The following is a 19281-nucleotide window of genomic DNA, read 5'->3' on the forward strand; positions in this document are numbered from 1 at the left end:
AGAGGTGAGCAAAAGGGGGTGTCCAAACAAGGCTCCCCTGTTTCTGGCTTGGGAAGGGTCTGTCGCTCCCACTAGCCTGGGGCTTACTCAGTCTTACAACCTCCTGCACTTAGCATAGCATCTTACATCTTACAAAGAGCTTGTGAAAGGGAAATCCAGATGCTGGGAACAAAAGGGCAAACTTTCTATTAGGGAGTCTGTTAGGTGTTGAATTAAAGCCATTTTGGCCAGACCATTTACAGAATTCCTCTAATAGGTATTTCAAAATGTACAAAAATCAGATCTCTTCCAAAGTGATAAATTAATACTCTGGAATGTACTCGTAGGTAGCTAGGAGGGCCGTGAGCATTCTGTTCTCATTATTGCAAGATAACTATAAAGGAAGCTTCGGGAAATAAACACTATACAAACAAAGAAGTAAGCCCCAAACAGAAGGAAAATTTAAATATAAAAATTACATACACATTACATAATAAATATTGAAGTATATTTAATGTATGATTTTTAATTGCAAAGTAGCTGCTCACTGTGAAAAATTCAAGCAATATATAAAGAATGGAGTCAAAATGAAGTGCCCCTTCATCCAACCCCCAAAGCTATCCCTCACCAAATGTAATCATCTTTTCCTATACATCAAAACATGTTTTCAACTTTTAATAAAGATGAGATTATTCGATATTTTTCTGGGGTTTGCTTATCTTCCCGGTATATCATAGTCATATGAAAGCATGATTTAGGGTCATGGTCAGGTCACAGGCTATGGAGACAGGTTACTGGTGTTCAAATCCCAGCTCTGCCACTTACCAGCTGTGTGATCTTAGATGAATTATTTAGCCCACTGTGCCTCAGTTTCCTCTTCTGTGGAATAACACCAATTATGGTATGTTCCTCGTAGGGTTTCTGTGAGAATTAAATAGATGTAAAGCACGGAGAACAACGCCTGGTATAGATTATTTTCCCCATTAGTACGAATCTATCTCATCAACAGCTTTCACCTATCCTTTATCGATGGATATTTACATTGCTACCATTTCCTTTGCAATTCTAAACTGTGAAGTAACTTTAGTGTAAGTATCTTTAAAGATATAGCTTTCTGTACACATGTGGGCATTCTTGCTCTCACTACAAAATGGCATCAATTTTCCTTCCTACCCCCATACCCGACCAATTTGAAGTCCTGTTAGAGAGCTCCGCCCCTAACTCTTTTGTCAACACCAACCATCAGCAATTTTTGGTAAGTTCTATCAAACCAGTGGACAAAATAAAATATCTCATTGTTTTTATTTTTGTTTCCCATGTTATTAGTGAGATTGAATGTCATTTTATGTGTTTATTGATAAGTTGTTTTTTTTCTCTTCAGTGAACTGATTCCTTTTTACTGTCGGTCAATTTCCATTGGGTTTATATGTCTTTCAGTTGTTGGTTTATGTAACAGTTCCTTATATATTATGAATATCAATCTTTTGTTCTTTGCCTAAATGGCAAGTAATTTCTCTCAGTTGGCCATGTGTTTTTTAATGTTGTTTATGGTTTCTTTAATTATACCACAGATTTCAATGTTTATTTTTTATCTGTTTATTAACAGATAAATCTATTTATCTGTAGCCTATCTGTTAATCTTTTCTTCATGGCTTTTAGAATTGGGGCCTTGTTTAGAAAGGCCTAACCCAACTCAAGGTTAAAAAAATATGTTTTTATTTTAATCTCTTATTGATTTATACGCTTCAGAAATGTTTTGATCTTTAAGCCACCTGGAATTTTTGTGTATGTTGTGATATAACTTCTCCTTAACATTGATAGCTAGTTGTTCCAACACCATTTTCCCCCAAAAATTGTAATTGCTGTCATTATTATTAGCCAAGTTCCTGTTTATTCAGGAAACACTTCAGGACTCTGTTCTGTTTCCTCACCCACTTTGTTATTCCTACCTTAATACCACATTTATTATTATTATATCTTTGATGTCTTTGTTATGTGTCTTGATATATACAAGGAACTATTCCTCTCATTATTCTTCTGTTTCAAAATGTTCTTGGCTGTTCATGTATATTTACTTTTCCAGATGAATTTTAGAATCAGCATATCCATAAAAAGTCCTGCTGGAATGTCAGTAGGGATTAATTTGGAGGAGAATTAATATCGTTTTAATATTGAGTCTTTTCATCAAGGAATTTAAGCTATTTCCACATATTCAATATTTGTATGTCCTTCAATACAGTTTTATAGTTTTCTTCATAAGTCCTGTATATATTTTTAAATAATTTGTTCCTAAGTGCCTAATAGTTTTTATTATTAATGTAAATTATATTTTTATTATATTTCCTAATTTATTATTGCTGTATATAAGAAAGCTATTGATTTTTTGGGTATGTTTATCTTCTAATTTACCACCTTGTTAAACTCTTTCATAAGCCACCATCATTTTTAAGGGGTTGGTCTTGGATGTTATGTATAAATAGTTATATAATCTATTAAAGCCATTTTGTCTCTTCTTGTGTTGACATATAGCTCCTATTTCCTTTTCTCATCTTATTACAATGACTATGTATTCCAGGCTTGTTTAATAATAACAATGGTATCGGCTCAGATTATCTCAATCCTGTTTTAAAGAAAATGCTTCTAATAGTTCACCATTAAGTATAACACTTGCTATAGGTTTCTGATGGAGACTTTGTCAAGTTAAGGATGTTTCCTTCTTTACTTCATTTAAAAGAAGGGTTGTGTTTTTTTCAATCATGAAAAGCATTTTACCAAATGCTTTTGTTATTGCAGGAGGAGGGAGATCAATTCAAATAATTTTCTCCCTCTTTGGTGTACTAAAGTGGTGAATTCCATGAACAAATATTCTAATGTTGAACATCCTTGCATTACTTTTAATACAGTGATTCGATTTGCTAATATTTCAGTTAGGATTTTAAAAAATCTATGTTTATAAGCAAATTTAGCCTTTAGTTTTTGTTTTGTTTTGTTTTTTTGTTTTTGTTTTTGGTGTTTTTCTGTGCTTGTCCACTTGGTATCAGCATTATACCAGCTTCATGGAATGAGTCTATAAAATCTTACCATAAAAACACCCTGGCCTCAATTCTTTTCTGTGGGTAGATCTTAAACTAATTTTTTCCATTGTTAGTTGTCAATTTAGGTTTGATATTATTTCTTAAGTTATTTGAGATAATTTCTGTTTTCCATGAGATTGTAAATTTAATCCAGATTTAATCCAGCCATACATCATATTCTTTTGATTCTTTAATAACCTGTGTTTCTATAATCATCTTCTCTTCTTATTTCTAAAATTATCAACTTGAGTCTTTTTTCCTTAATCAGACTTCTAAAAAATTTATCTATTTTATTGGTCAATCATCAGCTTTTGATTTTAGATAGCTCATGTTTCTCATTTCATCTATTTCAGTTTTATCTTTACTAATTCTTACTTTCTACTTTACTTAGGTCTGTTTTACTTCTCTTTTTCTAGACTACTGAGTTGAATGCTTAGATAACTTAGTTTCAGTTTTTCTTATTTCCCAGTAAATGTGTTTGAGGTAATAAATATTCCTACAATTATCACTTTATCTGCATTCTATGAGAATTTGGTATATTTGTACAGTGTTCATATTGTCGTTACTCTAAAGAAATCTTTTAGTGTTGATTTCCTATTTATATGACACAAATTGCGTGACATTTCAGTTTTGAAATAACATAAGAGCTATTTCAAAAAGTGCTTTAAAATTGCAAGTGAATAGATTTTTTGCTATATTTGTTGTTAATTTTTAGTGTTACTATTCTATGGACAGTTTGGATCATAAGGTTTCTGCTTTGGGGAATTCATGGAAATTTTCTTTGTGATATATTACACAGGCAATTTTAAACTATTACATGGATATTTGAAAAGAGTGTCTGTCCTTGGAAAGTCCTACAAAAACACAGATATCTAGTAAGTCAAGTTTATTATCCAAATCTTTACTTTTTATTGAATTAATATATCAATATTTTTCCTACAGTTCAATTATTTCCTTTTGGTTTTTTTTTTTTTTTTTATTGTTGTTGTTGTTTTCTCCATTCTTAACTTCTGGAGCTCCTATTTTGGTCAACATTGAATCTTCTGGAACTATTCTACATATCATTTAACATTTTTCATATTAACCATATTGAGAATAGAGCCACGATGTAACTTTAGTATTCAAATGCCACTGAGCATGTGAAATCATCTGGTGATTTATTGTGAAAGTACTGCTCAAACAATAAAATTTGAGAGTTAAAAAACCAGCATTTATTGGGGAAAAGCACACTGGGATGCAAATGATCCAATAGCAGAATGCTGAATTTTATGAAATCTGGAAAGTCAGTTCGGTGAAATACAGTCAGCACTCCATATGAGCAGATTCCCTCTTCCCAGATTCAACCAACTGCAGATAAAAAATATTTGAAAAAAAATGTTACGTTGTTGCTGACATTTACTATGTAGTTAGGACTACAGATGGTTGTGTCTGTATGGAACACTTTACAGACTTGTTTTCCTTGTCATTATTCCCTAAACAATACAGTATAACTATTTACATAGCATTTACATTGTACTAAGTATTGAAAGTAACCTAGAGATGGTTTAAACTATAAGGGAGGATAGCAAATACTATATGTATTATATAAGGGACTTGAGCATCCAGGAATTTTGGTATCTGAAGGGGGTGCTGTAACCAATCCCCCGCGGATACTGAGGGACAACTGTATTTATTAAGCATTCTGTGAACAGCACAGAAGCTACTGCCCTGCTCTCATGGCAATGCAAATCTCTTGGAGAGACTGGACATACACCAATGCAGTATAGTTCAATGAAAAAGGCAGCACACACTTTCATGCCAAAATGAATGGCCCAGACAGTGAGTGCTGCCCTCAGTCCAGGGAGTCGGGTTGTGGAGGTTGCAGACACAAGATTGCCCATGTAGAAACCTCACCCCAACTGACTTGAGCCAAAAAGGAACTTATTATTAGCTCATGAGTATCTGATACCTGTTAGGCACTACTTCAGGTTCTCTTGGCCTCAGATTCTCTTTTTCCAGCTGCCACTGCTGTGACCAGATCTGCACAAGCTCCAACTAACTTCACGTGGGCACAATTATTCGGCTCCTCGCCTCACGCTGTGTCTCTTGCCTCCTGCCTTGGGACATCCCAGTTGACACCGAGGTGCAGGATCCTACTTGGCTTCCAATATCCCAAACCTGCAAGTGTGGGAGAGTTAACATCTTATGATATGACTCAAAGGACCAGTCATATGAGATGGGAACCAGTTGACAAATTCTTTGCTCTTTCTTTTCTCAGATGGACTGTCCTGTGATGCAGTGTATGTACTTCTTAGAGGACTGGCCCGTGGGATCGAACTTTGCAGCAGCCATCTCGGTATGCAAAATTGGATTGGTTCTCCCTCCTTTGCTGTTTTATTGCCTTTGTCCCTCACTCCGGCCCCCTGGGATTTCACTTCCTATTATAGTGGTAGCACAGAGCCCTTTGCTCAGGCTCTGCTCTTTTGGGGACCCATACTTAGACATCCTGTAGCTGAAAAGTCCAGGTTAGAGGTGATGCAGGGGCTCCAGGTTTCCCCCCGTGTTTTGTCTGGGGTAGCTGCATTCTCCAACAGGCTCTTTCCCCATGCTACTAAGATGGCCCCAAGAGGCTCAATACTGGATGCTTCCAGGTTCATATTTCATAGGTAAGAGTCCTAATCCCCAATATCGCAAACAGAAGTCCCAGAATTGAGAGTTATTGGCTCTGCTGGGCTTAATTAGGTCGGTGACCGTCTCTGAACCCATCACGGTGGCCAGAGGAATGCCACATTGTTGTTGTCTTCGACCTAGATGTTGGGTCCCAAAGGAAGCACATGGGTGGAGGACGGGAGGGAGACGGATGCTCAAACGAAAATCAGGACTGTTGCTGCAGGAAAGGGGAATGGATATTGTCTAAGGTAACAACAAATACCCGGCACAGGTAGAAAAGGTAGAAGTAGGAGAAACCAATCTTCCTGGAGCCCCAGTAGAATTTTCTGCAGAAAGTTTTTAGGTTCTCCAGAAACCAAAGCTTCTGGCTTACACCCTGCCAAGAATTGTTTACTTTTTTTTTTCCAAGGTGGGTAGAAGTACTGGTTTACAGGCAAAGTCTCTTTCTACCCTAAAAAAAAACAAAAAACAAAAACACCAAAGTGTTTCATCTTAGGAATAACCACACAAATGAAGAACACTCTGTGGAGTGATAAAAGCAATTGAACACACAACAACAGGGCAAGTCCTGTGTGCTAAGCACTGTACTCGTCTCTGGGGTTCAGAGCTAAATAAAACATGTTCCAAAAAGAATTCCAATTCATTTCCCTGCTGAAAAATCACTCAACATTTTCCCATCCATTAAAAACAAAATTCCTAGTTTTCCAACCCAAGGCTCTCAGTCATCTGACTTCTGCCTACCCAGCCTCCTCCTTAGAGCCTCACCTTCTGAGCCTATGCACCAGCCACTCTGAACCACTGACCCTTTCTCAAATTTCTGTGTTCTTTTATTGGGTTAGGCAACTACAGAGCAAAGTCATCATTCAGTCAATATTGATTGACTGCAAGGCTCTAAAGAGCTCACGTGCAAAAATAGACAAAAGTGTAAAACATGGTCCCTGCCCGGAAAAAGCTTGGAATCAATCAAACATAGAAGACAGGTCATAAATACATGGGAAGTTAGGTAACCTAAGAATTAAATAACAATCTAAAACACCAGGGTGTGAGATTCTGAGACATTTTGACAGAGTCGGGGACACTGCAAATGAGAGAAGAGAGTGTTCACAATACTTGTTTATAGTTTAAAAGCCATTTCACATATTTTCTTATTTGAGCTGAATGAAATGTCCATTAGATCTAAGACATAAAGAAGGAAGGGGGGGGGGTAGGAAGGAAGAAAACATCAACATTTATGTAGGTTTTACAGTTCACAAAGCATTTTCACAGGCCTTGCCTCACTTGATTCTCACACAGCTCAGAGGGTTATTATAACATGAGGCCTGAGACTCAACGCAGCCATGCCCAGCTAATATCTGGCACAGCAGGACTGAAACACAAAGCCTCTAATATCAAGTTTATAATTGTTCTATGCTCAACTACAGCTGACATATCTAGGAAGTGGGAGCCACATTGGGCATATCCTATGTCAATGCAAGAACATGCAAAGTCGAAAGACAAAGTTTCAAGTAGTTACCAGCAAACTGTGAAATGTGGCAGGAAGATCAAGGAGAAAGAGGACTGAGTTAAGATCATTAGAACTGTTTTGTTTTGCCTTTTTCTTTTCGTAAGAATTCATTGATAAAAGTTAAATAGATCAGAAATCAAGGTTTTAGGCATCAAAATCACATGTTTAAAATGTTTGGGCAAATATAGATAGACAGACAGACAGACAGACAGATAGATATAGATATATATTTGTATATATATCTATATCTATCTATATCTATATCTATATATATATATATTTGAGCACATTCTATAGTGAAATTTAAGATCAGAGTCATGTCCATCCACATGGTTGGTACACAAACGGCAAGATGCTCACACAAATTGACGAGAAAAACCCTAAGACCTCTTACAGGAATGTGGAGAAAAGGTGTGGACAGAAAATTCATTGAAAGTAAATTCAAGGAGCTGATGAATGTGTGAAGACATGTTCATCCTACATATAATGAAAGAAATGCAAATTAAAACAACAAAGAGATGTCTAAAATTTTACTTATCAAATTAGTGAAGAATAGGAAAAATTCTTTGTGGCTAATGCTGGCTAGGATGTAGTGAGACAGACATTATTATACACTGGGAGTGTAAAATAGTACAATCTTACTGTGAACTGGATTGTCATTACATATGAGCATTAAGAGCTTTTAAAAAAATATCCCTTCTCTTTGACTTGGTAAATTCACTTCTAGAACTATCCCAAGGAAATAATCAGAGATGTAGTTAAAGACTTACATGTAAAAATGTTTGTTAAATATAATTGTTTTTAATACAGAAAACTTCTCAACAGCCTACATGCTAAGCAAAGACTAGATAAATTAACCTAAATCATAGAATGCAGTCATTAAAAATGATGCTTCTGATAATGCATAGTGTCAGGGAAAAGAGGGACCATGTGATGCTACCGTGTTTCCCCGAAAATAAGACCTAGCCAGACAATCAGTTCTAATGCGTCTTTTGGAGCAAAAATTAATATAAGACCTGGTCTTATTTTACTTATTTTACTAAATATTTTATTAAAAATATTTACTACATTTACTTTAGTAAATAAAATATATTTTATTTACTAAAATAATCTTATTTTACTATAAGACCAGGTCTATAATATAATGTAATATAACATAATATAATACCCAGTCTTATTTTACTATAACATAAGACCCGGTATAATATAATATAATATAATATAATATAATATAATATAATATAATATAATATAATATAGTATAATACCGGATCTTATATTAATTTTTGCTCCTAAAGACACATTAGAGCTGATTGTCCAGCTAGGTCTTATTTTCGGGGAAACACGGTAAGTGGACTGTGGGATACAAAACAGCAACTACAGTAGAAACTCATTCAGAAAGAAAAGGAGCAGATGCTTACAATGGTCATCACTGTGTGGGGAGATTAAAGATGTTGCTATTTTCTTCTTTATTTCTGTTTTCCAAATTTTGTACAAGGAGCATTTCCAGGTTTTATAATGAGAAAGAAGCCCTGATATTTTGGACTAGAAAAAAACTTATTTTGTTTTCTTAAGCATCAAGTTCAGTTTCCCTTAAAAGATGCAAATTGGTGTTTCTGCTGCAATTATGTTTAGCTGTAAGTCATGGAGCACTTCCTGTGGTTTAGAAAGTAGGCTAGACCTAGACAGTTACTGCTTTTGGTCAGACCCCTTATCTCTGTGATTATCTTGCGTTCTCTTTATGGTTATAAGACGGCTGCTGCAGCTCCTGCCAACAGATCCATGTTAAGGCACGAAAAAAATGGAAGTGTTCCAGTGGCAATTTTAAAAAATGATCCCAAATTCCTTGACATTCCTCCTTTGAGAGGTGGGGGTCTAGGCGCTTTCCTCTTGAATCTACGCAGGCTTATGATTACTTTGACCAGTAGAGTTTGGTGAAAGTGGTGCTTTGTAACTTGTGAAACTGGGTCATAAAAGGACAGATGTGGGTCTCTTAGAATGTTCTCTTTCCAGAAACTCCTTGGGACGCTTCCTCTCAGAATCAGATGCCACGCTGAGAGAAGGCCAAGCCAAGGGAGAGTTCAGAGGTCATGTGTATATGCTCCAACTGACAGTACCAACTGAACCCAGCCTTTGGTTCATCCTAGCCCAGATACTAAACATGTAAGTGAAGAAGCCTCCAGATCCATGCTGTCCAATTCACAAGCTGCTGGCCACATGTGGTTATTTAAATTTACATTTCATTAAAACTCAATAAAATAAACACTTCAGTTCCTCAGTCACACTGGCCATATGTCAAATGCTCAATAGCCATATACAGCTAGTGGCTATCATATTGGACAGCACAGATATAGTATGTTTTCATCATTAGAGAAAGTTCTACTAGACAAACCTGCTCCAGATGATTCTTAAGTGTTGAGTTTTCCCAGCTAAAGCTCCAGACATTGTAGAGCAAAGATAAGCCATCCATCTGCCTGTGCCCTGTCTGAATTCCTGGCCTACAGGATCCAAGAGCATAGTAAAATGGGTGTTTTATGCCACTAAGTTTTGGATAGTTTGTTATGCAGCAGAGTACCCAGAGCAAGCTCCTTTGATAAGAAAAGCAAAGTTTGCTCAGAAACCATCCCAGCTGACTTCTGTTTATGTCTCATTGGCAGAACAGTATCACAATGCCACTTCTAACCAATGAAAGCAGGGGAAAATATGCATTTAGCTCTCACAGGCTCTTCAATCACCAAGACAAGGGGAAAGGGATGGAGTTGGAAAATGGGTGAGCCAGCAACGGTATCTGCTATAATTGGCATATATCTATCTCTATATCTCTGTATCTCCATGTCTATCTCTATATATCTATTTCTCTATTATATGTGTTCTCTCTGTCTCTCTCTCCATATATATATATATATATATATATATATATATATATATATATATATCCATATCTCCAGTATTGCAGGACTGTGTGTGTATTTTATAAAATATAATTTTTTATATATACTGTAATTCTATTTTAGTAAGCAGAGTTTCATAATAACAGATGCAATTTATGCTTTAAATTTATGTATCATTACAATAGAGCCCTTTCTATTTTCCTTAACAGAATGTGCAATGGATGAAATGTAGAATTCATATATTTAAAGCACTCTAATAACATTAACTCACAGAGACTTTAATGTTCCTTGTACTTAGAATGTTGTGAACACTGTATCACTCCTAGAATCTGAAACTGTAACCTCTGGCTGAGATCAAAATCTTCATCCTTGGCTAATGAAAAGAAATTTTAAGATTTGGTTTAGATCTTTATTCATCAAGACAATAGGGAGCAAGCAAGATAAAAGGAGACATTCTCCTATCAGACCAAGTTGCTTCAGTAGAATTGCCTGTTCCAAAGATAAATGGGGTGTTTAATGTATCTAGTTATCTTTTAATTATAAAGTCTCTGTTTCTATCTCTATTGGAGAATATATGGCCCTGCTCTACTATCCCATATGAGAAGCAACAGGAAAACACATTGAGGTTTACTCAGTCATACGTGCCTTCCTTTGAGAAATGTTTGGGAAAGAACTGGTTTACTTGGTTTTTAATAACTCAATGATTAGTTTGCAATCATCCTTCATTAACAATATTTTAAATGTGCATGCTATGGTTTATGTTGTAGGACTGTCTAAAATAAATAACAATAATGATAAGAACAACATTGCATTTGGATATTGCTTAATTTCAAATATAGGTCAATGGTTGATTCCCTAGAAATGAAATGATCCTTAGTAAATACACATCATGTGCTGGTGATTCCCCTGTAATCCTGTCTCAGTTTATTAGGAAACAGAATGAGAATAGGAAAGTTTAGGATATATCTCTCTCAGAAATCGAGGTGGGTTGTATGTGTGTTTCTATGTGTGAGTGAGGTAATCATTCAGGGCACGTACAAGAACTGTAATTTCCAATGATATTGGAACTTATTCGTTTACCAAAACAATCATTACTTTTAGTGTAAGGCATTGCTCTAGGAATTGTGTGGAATGCAAAGATGTGAAAGGCAACAGCTGTGACTTCCAGTAACTATCACTTGCCCAGAAAGAGGAATATGTGTTGGTTTTGATACTGCCTGAGGCCTAATATCCATAAACCTGTGGCATTCCAAAGTAAATATTAAATAGTAATAACCCATGTGAGGGGTCCTTTAAAGTGCAAGACTTGGATAAAGTGAATTGTATACCTGTGACTGGCCATGCTGGAAGGCTATGAATCTGGTTTTCCTTTTATTTGTAATCTTTATTTGAAAAAAACACAAAAAAATACTATATTATTTATTTTAAGGACACTGAGTTTTAAATGTGGAATTTTTTTAATTGAAAGGATGTTAGAGATTTTTTAATCCAACTCTTTTTAATAGATGAGAGAACGGAATGTGATAGAAATAGGTGAAATTCAGATCTCCCAATACTTGCTCTTTAGTACTTTCTCCAGTATGCCCTGGACTCTCAGTGTGTGTGTGTGTGTGTGTGTGTGTTTATATTTATATTTGATTTGGGCTCTCTCATACCCTGGGGCTGAGCAGCAATAACTCATACATTTTTGACATCTAAATTTCTGATTTAAAAATTCTATTTACTGCCACTCATATTTAATCACTATCTATCAGACGACTGCTCTCAAATTTTAAAACTGGGATTATAGATCCCAGGGGACATTCAGAAAACAGAATTTGTGCCTTCCCTTTAGAGAATTTTTGAAAAGTATAGATAAGCTTGACAAAATTACAATTCATCTATCTTTAGTTAGACATTTTAATTTCAGCCAAGCCTAATATGCTTCTCTAATTATAGTGATACATTTTCCAAATTACAAATCAAGACACATGGCCCAACACATGGTACTGGAATTCTGGATATTTGGTACAGTAATATTATTTGCCTAATAGTAAGAGAAATTATGCTCTAGAGCACATGAAAAATCAAGTGGTTCTCTTGGTAAGCTATTCCTAAAATGTCCTACCTAGTTTCTTGCAATTTCTGTGCTCAACTAATTATAAAATTAAAAATACCTCATTTTTTAATACCAAAAGGAGTTAATGTTCATCACAGAAAACAACAACAAGAAAATACAAATGAGCAAAAAAAAAGGAAACACGAAACAATTCTTTGATGCAAAGAAAGGGGCGTTTTCATTTAAAATGCTTCCATACTTTCACAATCAAATCCCACTCTTTCTTCCTTACAACTAAAAAAAACCCAAACACGAAAAAGAATCAGAATTTAAAGAGTCATTGGGTGAAACTTCTCTGTTCTTAAAAAACGCTGCCTGAGTTTTAGGAATCTGTACAATAAACATGAAATCGGTCACCTGACCGCTCCCACCCTCAGCTCATTCCACACACCCATCTTCCCTGCTCCTCAAACACACACTGGGACTTTAGAAATATCCCTTTTCATTTTGGTTCCTTCTAAAAGGGGTGGAAGGATGGCAGAAGGGCACTAGAGTCAGGGCGGAGAAAAAGGGTACAACCAGATTTGGGTCCATAAAGCGCAAAGCCTCTAGGCCTAACAAGTAAAGAGGTTTTGTGCCCAAGCTGGTCTACAAAACCGGCTCCGCGGACTCCCCACTACTCGGTGAGTTACAGTTTAACTTCCTTATAGTAGATTGAGAAAGCAGGCCCCACAGTTTTGAGGGGAAGGCGGCGCCCCAACTGATATTTTTCCTGGAATTGCTCCTTGAGTGCAAAGAAAGGGGACTGGGGAAGGCTAGGAGATGGGTGTTTCATTCATTGCTCCTCTTTCTTCTGCCCCCACCTTTCCCTCCCCCTAGACTTTCTCTCCTCTTTTCCCAGTGCGAGTTTGACGTCGGTCTCCAGGATACCAGACAGCCAATCACTGGTTGCTGAGGGAGAAGCGTGGCCAATCAGGCGTCGTTGCTACCTCTGAGTAATATTTTTAGCGGAGAGGGACGCTTGGTTCCACTCCCAATGTTAACTTCGTGTATTTCTCTGCGGCAGGTTGTGAAAAGGGGAGCTTATCCGCCCCCTGTGAGTCCTTCTCTGTTCTAGCTCCTTATTTGCCCAGACATATTTCAACCGAAATTTATCTTAAACGCACATTACTGGAAAGCACCGTGTTTATTGTATTTATGTGATAGTAGGCACTTGCAATACACGCATACATATATATGTGTAGACTTAGATACATTCACAATTTGGCACGGAGGCCTGATTTGGAATAAAATGTAATTCTTCTTACAGTCTCACGCCACCCCTGCGTCTGAGTTGCTGCCGGGTCGCACGGGAGGGTCTTAAGTGAGATGCGGAGGCAGTTAAACTGTCACCTGAGCGGGAGGTGTGGCCAGGTGGTCTCCCTTCCCCACCCCCAGCCTGACACGGCAGTTTTGGGTTCTGTAGTTGCCACTCACTGGATGGCAGTTGGCCTAGGCCCCTGAGGTAATTAATATTCAATTAATCCGGTGCACGAGTCCCTGTCACTAGTCCCTGTCGTCCTTTCTCTAGGCTCTCCTGGGTGCACTGGAGGCCGATTTGGTAGCTCATTCACGACTGGGATTTTCCTCGGCCACAATCCCACTCGGCTAAGGCACTTTCTGTAAACTCTCCCCTCTCTCTGGAGGACTTGGTCTCTCTTCCCCGTTCTCCCCCGCTGCTTCGCCACCTGCTTCGCTCCCCTCCCCCCTTCTCCCTGGCGCTGTCAGCCTAAACCGAGCGTCAGCCGCCCCACCCCACCTGTCACCCTTACTGGCACGTCTCTCTCCCAATCCCTTTCCAATTATTCTCTTAATTCCGCCCCTAGCAACTCCAGTTCGCCGGTTCATTGGCTATCCTGGAGTCCACGGGGTGTGGTCTTGCTCACCCGGCCCTCCGCCGCCCGTCAGGACCTGGGCAGGCGGGACTTGGCCAATGGTGTCGGGGGGCTGGGCAGGAACGCAGCCAGCCGGCGAGGGTCTGACGAACGGGAGGGAGGGCGGGGAGTGGTCACACCGCCCAGCACTGTGTGACGCGAATGGGCGCGCGCGCTCCCCTATGGGAGGGGGATGGGGGCGGGGAGGAGGAGGCTATAAAACGAGAGGCGGGTCGCGCGCCGCGGCAGAAGGAGCGAAGCTCTGGCCCGGCGTGGATTGGTTGCACTACAAGGACGCTGGGCCGGGCACCGGGCTGTGTAAAAAAGTGAGCGCGCTCGCCTGACCTGTCCCAGCCACCCCGAGTCAGAAGGGGCGAGCTCCTGAGGCTAGCGCCGAGGCCCCTGTCCTCCGCCTGGTCGTGTCGTCGTGCATTCAGCCAGCTCGCCGCTGCCGAACCTCCTGGGCCCCCGCCCTGCTACACCTTCTCCCCCACCCAGCGGCCGGGTCTGTGGTGGAAGCAGCCCCGAAGCAGCCCGTAAGTATCTGGGGGCAGCGGGCGGGGTCAGAAGGCGCAGGGGATGCGGCCGCGTCGAGACTCCGGCCTTCGGGGGCTCAGGGACGGCGGCGTCGCGGCCCCTGACGCCCGGCCCGAGGTGGCTGTGAGGGGCCCCGGCGCGGCCGGGAGCCGGAGGCGGGGCCGGCCGGCGCGTCTGGCTCGGCCCGAGTGACTGGGGAAGGGCGGCCCGGGGCGAGCTATCGGGAATCGGGAGTTGGGAGTCCCGGGAGGAGCGGCGAGCTCGAGGGCCACGCGGGGTCCGGGGGGCTGGTGGCCGCCGGGGCGGAAAATGGTGCTGGGGAACCGGTGCTCCCCGGCTCTGGCAGGGTCCCAGGAGCCTCGGGGCGGGGGGCGGGGAGCGGCGGGTCAGGTTACGGCGGGGGGAAGGGAGCGACTGACCCGGGGAGGCCGGCGCCCCGACCTGCACGGAGCCGGGCCCCAAGTGGTCTCTGCCATTTCTCGTGGCCTTCCTCTTCCTCCTCCCCCTCCTCCTCGGAGGAGACTTGTACTCTTCCTCCTCCTCCCTATCCTCCTCCTCCTTCCTTTGCTGCTGCTGCTGCTTTAGCGCTTGGTCTCCGAGAGCTGTGAGCAGAAATCTAATGAGACCCAACTGGCTGTTTATGTAATTCCTCACACTTCTGTCTTAGGCGTTCCTTTAAAACTACCTTCCGCCGAGCCTGAATTTCGCTCGCCTGCACCTTAAAGCAATTCGGTTTAATCAGCTGCCTTCGCCGGCTCTCAGGCTTTTTGGTGTGGAAAGTGTTTGTAGTTTGGGGGCAGCCAGGGAGTCTTTTCCCTTTGTCACCAAAAATATGGAAAATGGAACAGATGGATGAATACCAGCTTGATTTTTAAATGTCCTTTTAAGTCAACCTCAGTGTACAAATAGATCTCCTTTGCAAATATCTTCTGTTTGCCCTTGATCTTTTCTTATCCCCACCCAGTGCTGATCCAGCAAACGTTTAAAGGTCGACCTTATCGTACATGACTCTCCGGCAGTTCTCTTATCGTGAGGGAGGGAGGTGGTTTTGAAAATCAGAATAAAACTCAGAAACCCTGCCCATTAAACAGAATAATCGATAGAATTTGAAATGAATTGTGGCTTTTGTTTATACTTGCTGCTGAAGAGGTATTTTCGGATTTAGAAAAATACACATTGAAACGTAAAAGCACAAAGAAGCTCAATTGTGTACCCTTACTATATTTAAGACCTCAACTGTATAGGATAATTTGGTTCATAATTATAATTTACTAGTATGGCAAATCATTTAGTATTTAGTACCTTTAATTTTAGCCTAATATACTTTTGAAATTAAAATAATCTTCCTAACTTCTCAAATTGCCAAATGTTTTAACAATAAAGCAGATTTAAGCAGTACAGTATATCCAAAATGAACTGGAATACAGAATTCACTTCTAAATTGGTAAATAGGAATATGACCAATTTCTAAAACTGGCATATATGTGTAGAGGTGGGTGGATGGGTATGCTGAGTATAGTTTTCAGCAAATATTCTTGTGAGAATTGAGAGGAAAAAGAAGGAATACACTACATATTCTGGAGTTATTTTTCTTCTTGGAACTCTTCAGAAACAAATAATAGGGTTAAGAATAATTGTTTTAACTGTAAATCTTGTTTTCCAATGAGATTTTGAATTTGAATAAACAGTTTTCTATTGTATGTTCTTTTATTTTGTGCTGATAATATTTTTCAGACTTTCTAGCCTGTTTGACTTTTTTGAAAGTGAAATTATTCTGGGGGTAAAAAAAAGCGCTGTGGGACTTACATTTATCTTATTTGTATATGTTTGCTTTTTGTTTTGTTTTTTCTTTAAGGAACAAGACCACTCAAGGTGAAGGATAATCTACTAATACCAGCACTTTGAATGAAAATTTGTTACTCTGCCACAAACTGAACACTTTTTTGGGTGTGTGTGTGTGTGGGGAGTTGAAACACAAATCTAACTTTGTGGCATAGCAGCTATGCAGCTTGAAATCCAAGTAGCACTAAATTTTATTATTTCATATTTGTACAATAAGCTTCCCAGGAGACGTGTCAACATTTTTGGTGAAGAGCTTGAAAGACTTCTTAAGAAGAAATATGAAGGGCACTGGTATCCTGAAAAGCCATACAAAGGATCAGGGTTTAGATGTATACACATAGGGGAGAAAGTGGACCCAGTAATTGAACAAGCATCCAAAGAGAGTGGTTTGGACATTGACGATGTTCGAGGCAATCTGCCGCAGGATCTTAGTGTTTGGATCGACCCATTTGAGGTTTCCTACCAAATTGGTGAAAAGGGACCAGTGAAGGTGCTTTATGTGGATGATAATAATGAAAATGGATGTGACTTGGATAAAGAGATCAAAAACAGCTTTAACCCAGAGGCCCAGGTTTTTATGCCCATAAGTGACCCAGCCTCATCCGTGTCCAGCTCTCCATCACCTCCCTTTGGTCACTCTGCTGCTGTAAGCCCTACCTTCATGCCCCGGTCCACTCAGCCTTTAACCTTTACCACTGCCACTTTTGCTGCCACCAAGTTCGGCTCTACCAAAATGAAGAATAGTGGCCGCAGCAACAAGGTTGCACGTACTTCTCCTATCAACCTCGGCTTGAATGTGAATGACCTCTTGAAGCAGAAAGCCATCTCTTCCTCAATGCACTGTCTGTATGGGCTCGGCTTGGGCAGCCAGCAGCAGCCGCAGCAACAGCAACAGCAGCAGCCATCCCAGCCGCCGCCACCGCCACCACCACAGCAGCAGCAACAGCAGAAAACCTCTGCTCTTTCTCCTAATGCCAAGGAATTTATTTTTCCTAATATGCAGGGTCAAGGTAGTAGTACCAGTGGAATGTTCCCAGGTGACAGCCCCCTTAACCTCAGTCCTCTCCAGTACAGTAATGCCTTTGATGTGTTTGCGGCCTATGGGGGCCTCAACGAGAAGTCTTTTGTAGATGGCTTGAATTTTAGTTTAAATAACATGCAGTATTCTAACCAGCAATTCCAGCCTGTTATGGCTAACTGAAAAAAGAAAAAATGTATCGTACAAGTTAAAATGCTCGGGCCCAAGGGGGATTTTTTTCACCTCCTTGAGATTTTTTTTTTTTTTTTTTTTTTAAGCTTATAGTAAGGATACATTCAAGCTTGGTTACAAAAATAAAACGCATCATTTTTCATTTGCCAACCAAGCACAAAGTTATTTTATACTGACTGTATATTTTAAAGTATACTCTCAGATATGGCCTCTTACAGTATTTAAGATATAGCAAGGACGTGGCTGATTTTTTTTTTTTTTTATAAAAAATTGGCACTAATAAGTGGGTTTATTGGTCTTTTCTAATTGTATAATTTAATTTAGTACAAAGTTTGTAAAATATCAGAGGATATATATAGTTTCTACGACATGGTATTGCATTTATATCTTTTTACTACAGTGATCTGTGACAGCAGCAGCTTCATGTTGTATTTTTTTTACTGAAATTGTAAGATACCCATCTTAAAGACATCAACTATTCTAAAAATTGTGTACAGGATATTCCTTTAGTGGTGGAATTAAAATGTATGAATATTTGCTTTTTCAAAAAAATGTATTTTCTGTTAAAGGTTTAAAGATTTTTGCTATATATTATGGAAGAAAATGTAATCGTAAATATTAATTTTGTACCTATATTGTGCAATACTTGAAAAAACGGTATAAAAGTATTTTGAGTCAGTGTCTTATATGTTAAGAGGGACTGAGATAGTTTATATTAAGTTTGTATTAAAATTCTTTAAAATTAAAAAAGCTTTTTGTGATCTTTGTTTTTAAGCCTTTGCCAAAGATCTACCTCTGGAGTTATGTTGTAAATGCTAATGATGCAGAAAGGTCTGACTCATTGAATCACAAAGGAATAATGGAAAGCAGTTGCTTTGCTAGTGTACCAGATAGTATTTACCACATAAAAAGCTGTCCTGTCAACACTCCATAGCCTGACCAATGCTTGGTACAGCTTTATTTTTTCTTAGCAACTCTCAGTCCACGTGTCTCCCCAGGATAGGGATGGTATTCTAAGGCTAGTCAACCCTATTTTATAGCGTTTTAAAATGGGTCATGCTAACATCTAAGAGAGGTGATAAAATGAAATTCACTTGTGTAACCTAAGAGCATTTATTTGAAAGGTATATGGAAAAAGACCATTGGGTCAGTTTTCTGTTTCTGTGTGGGAGATGAATAGCTCATAAAACTTGCTTGGACAAAGCAGCTCACCTATTTAAAAAGATTTAGGTCTGTTTACTAATCCTTACGTCTAAAGTTCAGTCATTGTATGTAGCTGGAAAATTTATGATCAAAATCTATTCAAGATTAGACAAGTTGCTAAATGTTAGTGTTTGTGTGCATTTTCCCAGCAAAAAAGTTTGCGTGGTGTTTGTTGTTTTTTGCAAGTTGGGATAACCGTCCTGCTGGTTTGGGGCGGGGGTTAAAGATTAGTTATAGATAATATGGCAAATTGTAGCTTTGGAGTTTTTTTAAAATTGATGAGTTGGAAGGGAGAGACTATTAAAGAAATGAGTCATTTCACTATTTAAATGTCCATTAATAAATAACAGTGTTGACATAGCATTGGTGAGAAAATTGTCTTGAATGGGAAGGGAAAAAACATTCTATGTACTTTTATAGTAAGAAACCAGCACTGTCTTG

The 19281-nt window shown here is 39.1% G+C and overlaps 1 protein-coding gene across 1 annotated transcript; it reads left to right on the top strand.

Moving 5' to 3' along the window:
• Positions 1-16446: 16446 nt before the first annotated feature.
• TOB1 (transducer of ERBB2, 1) lies at positions 16447-17834 on the top strand. Its single transcript, XM_019730980.3, has one exon. The coding sequence runs from the start codon at positions 16588-16590 to the stop codon at positions 17626-17628; it is 1041 nt and encodes a 346-aa protein (XP_019586539.2). The 5' UTR covers positions 16447-16587; the 3' UTR covers positions 17629-17834.
• The last annotated feature ends 1447 nt before the right edge of the window (positions 17835-19281 follow it).

This window comes from Rhinolophus sinicus, chromosome 12 (genome assembly GCF_057876585.1).
Source record: "Rhinolophus sinicus isolate RSI-liver-muscle chromosome 12, RSI-T2T, whole genome shotgun sequence".
In the NCBI taxonomy this organism is placed as follows: Eukaryota; Metazoa; Chordata; class Mammalia; order Chiroptera; family Rhinolophidae; genus Rhinolophus; species Rhinolophus sinicus.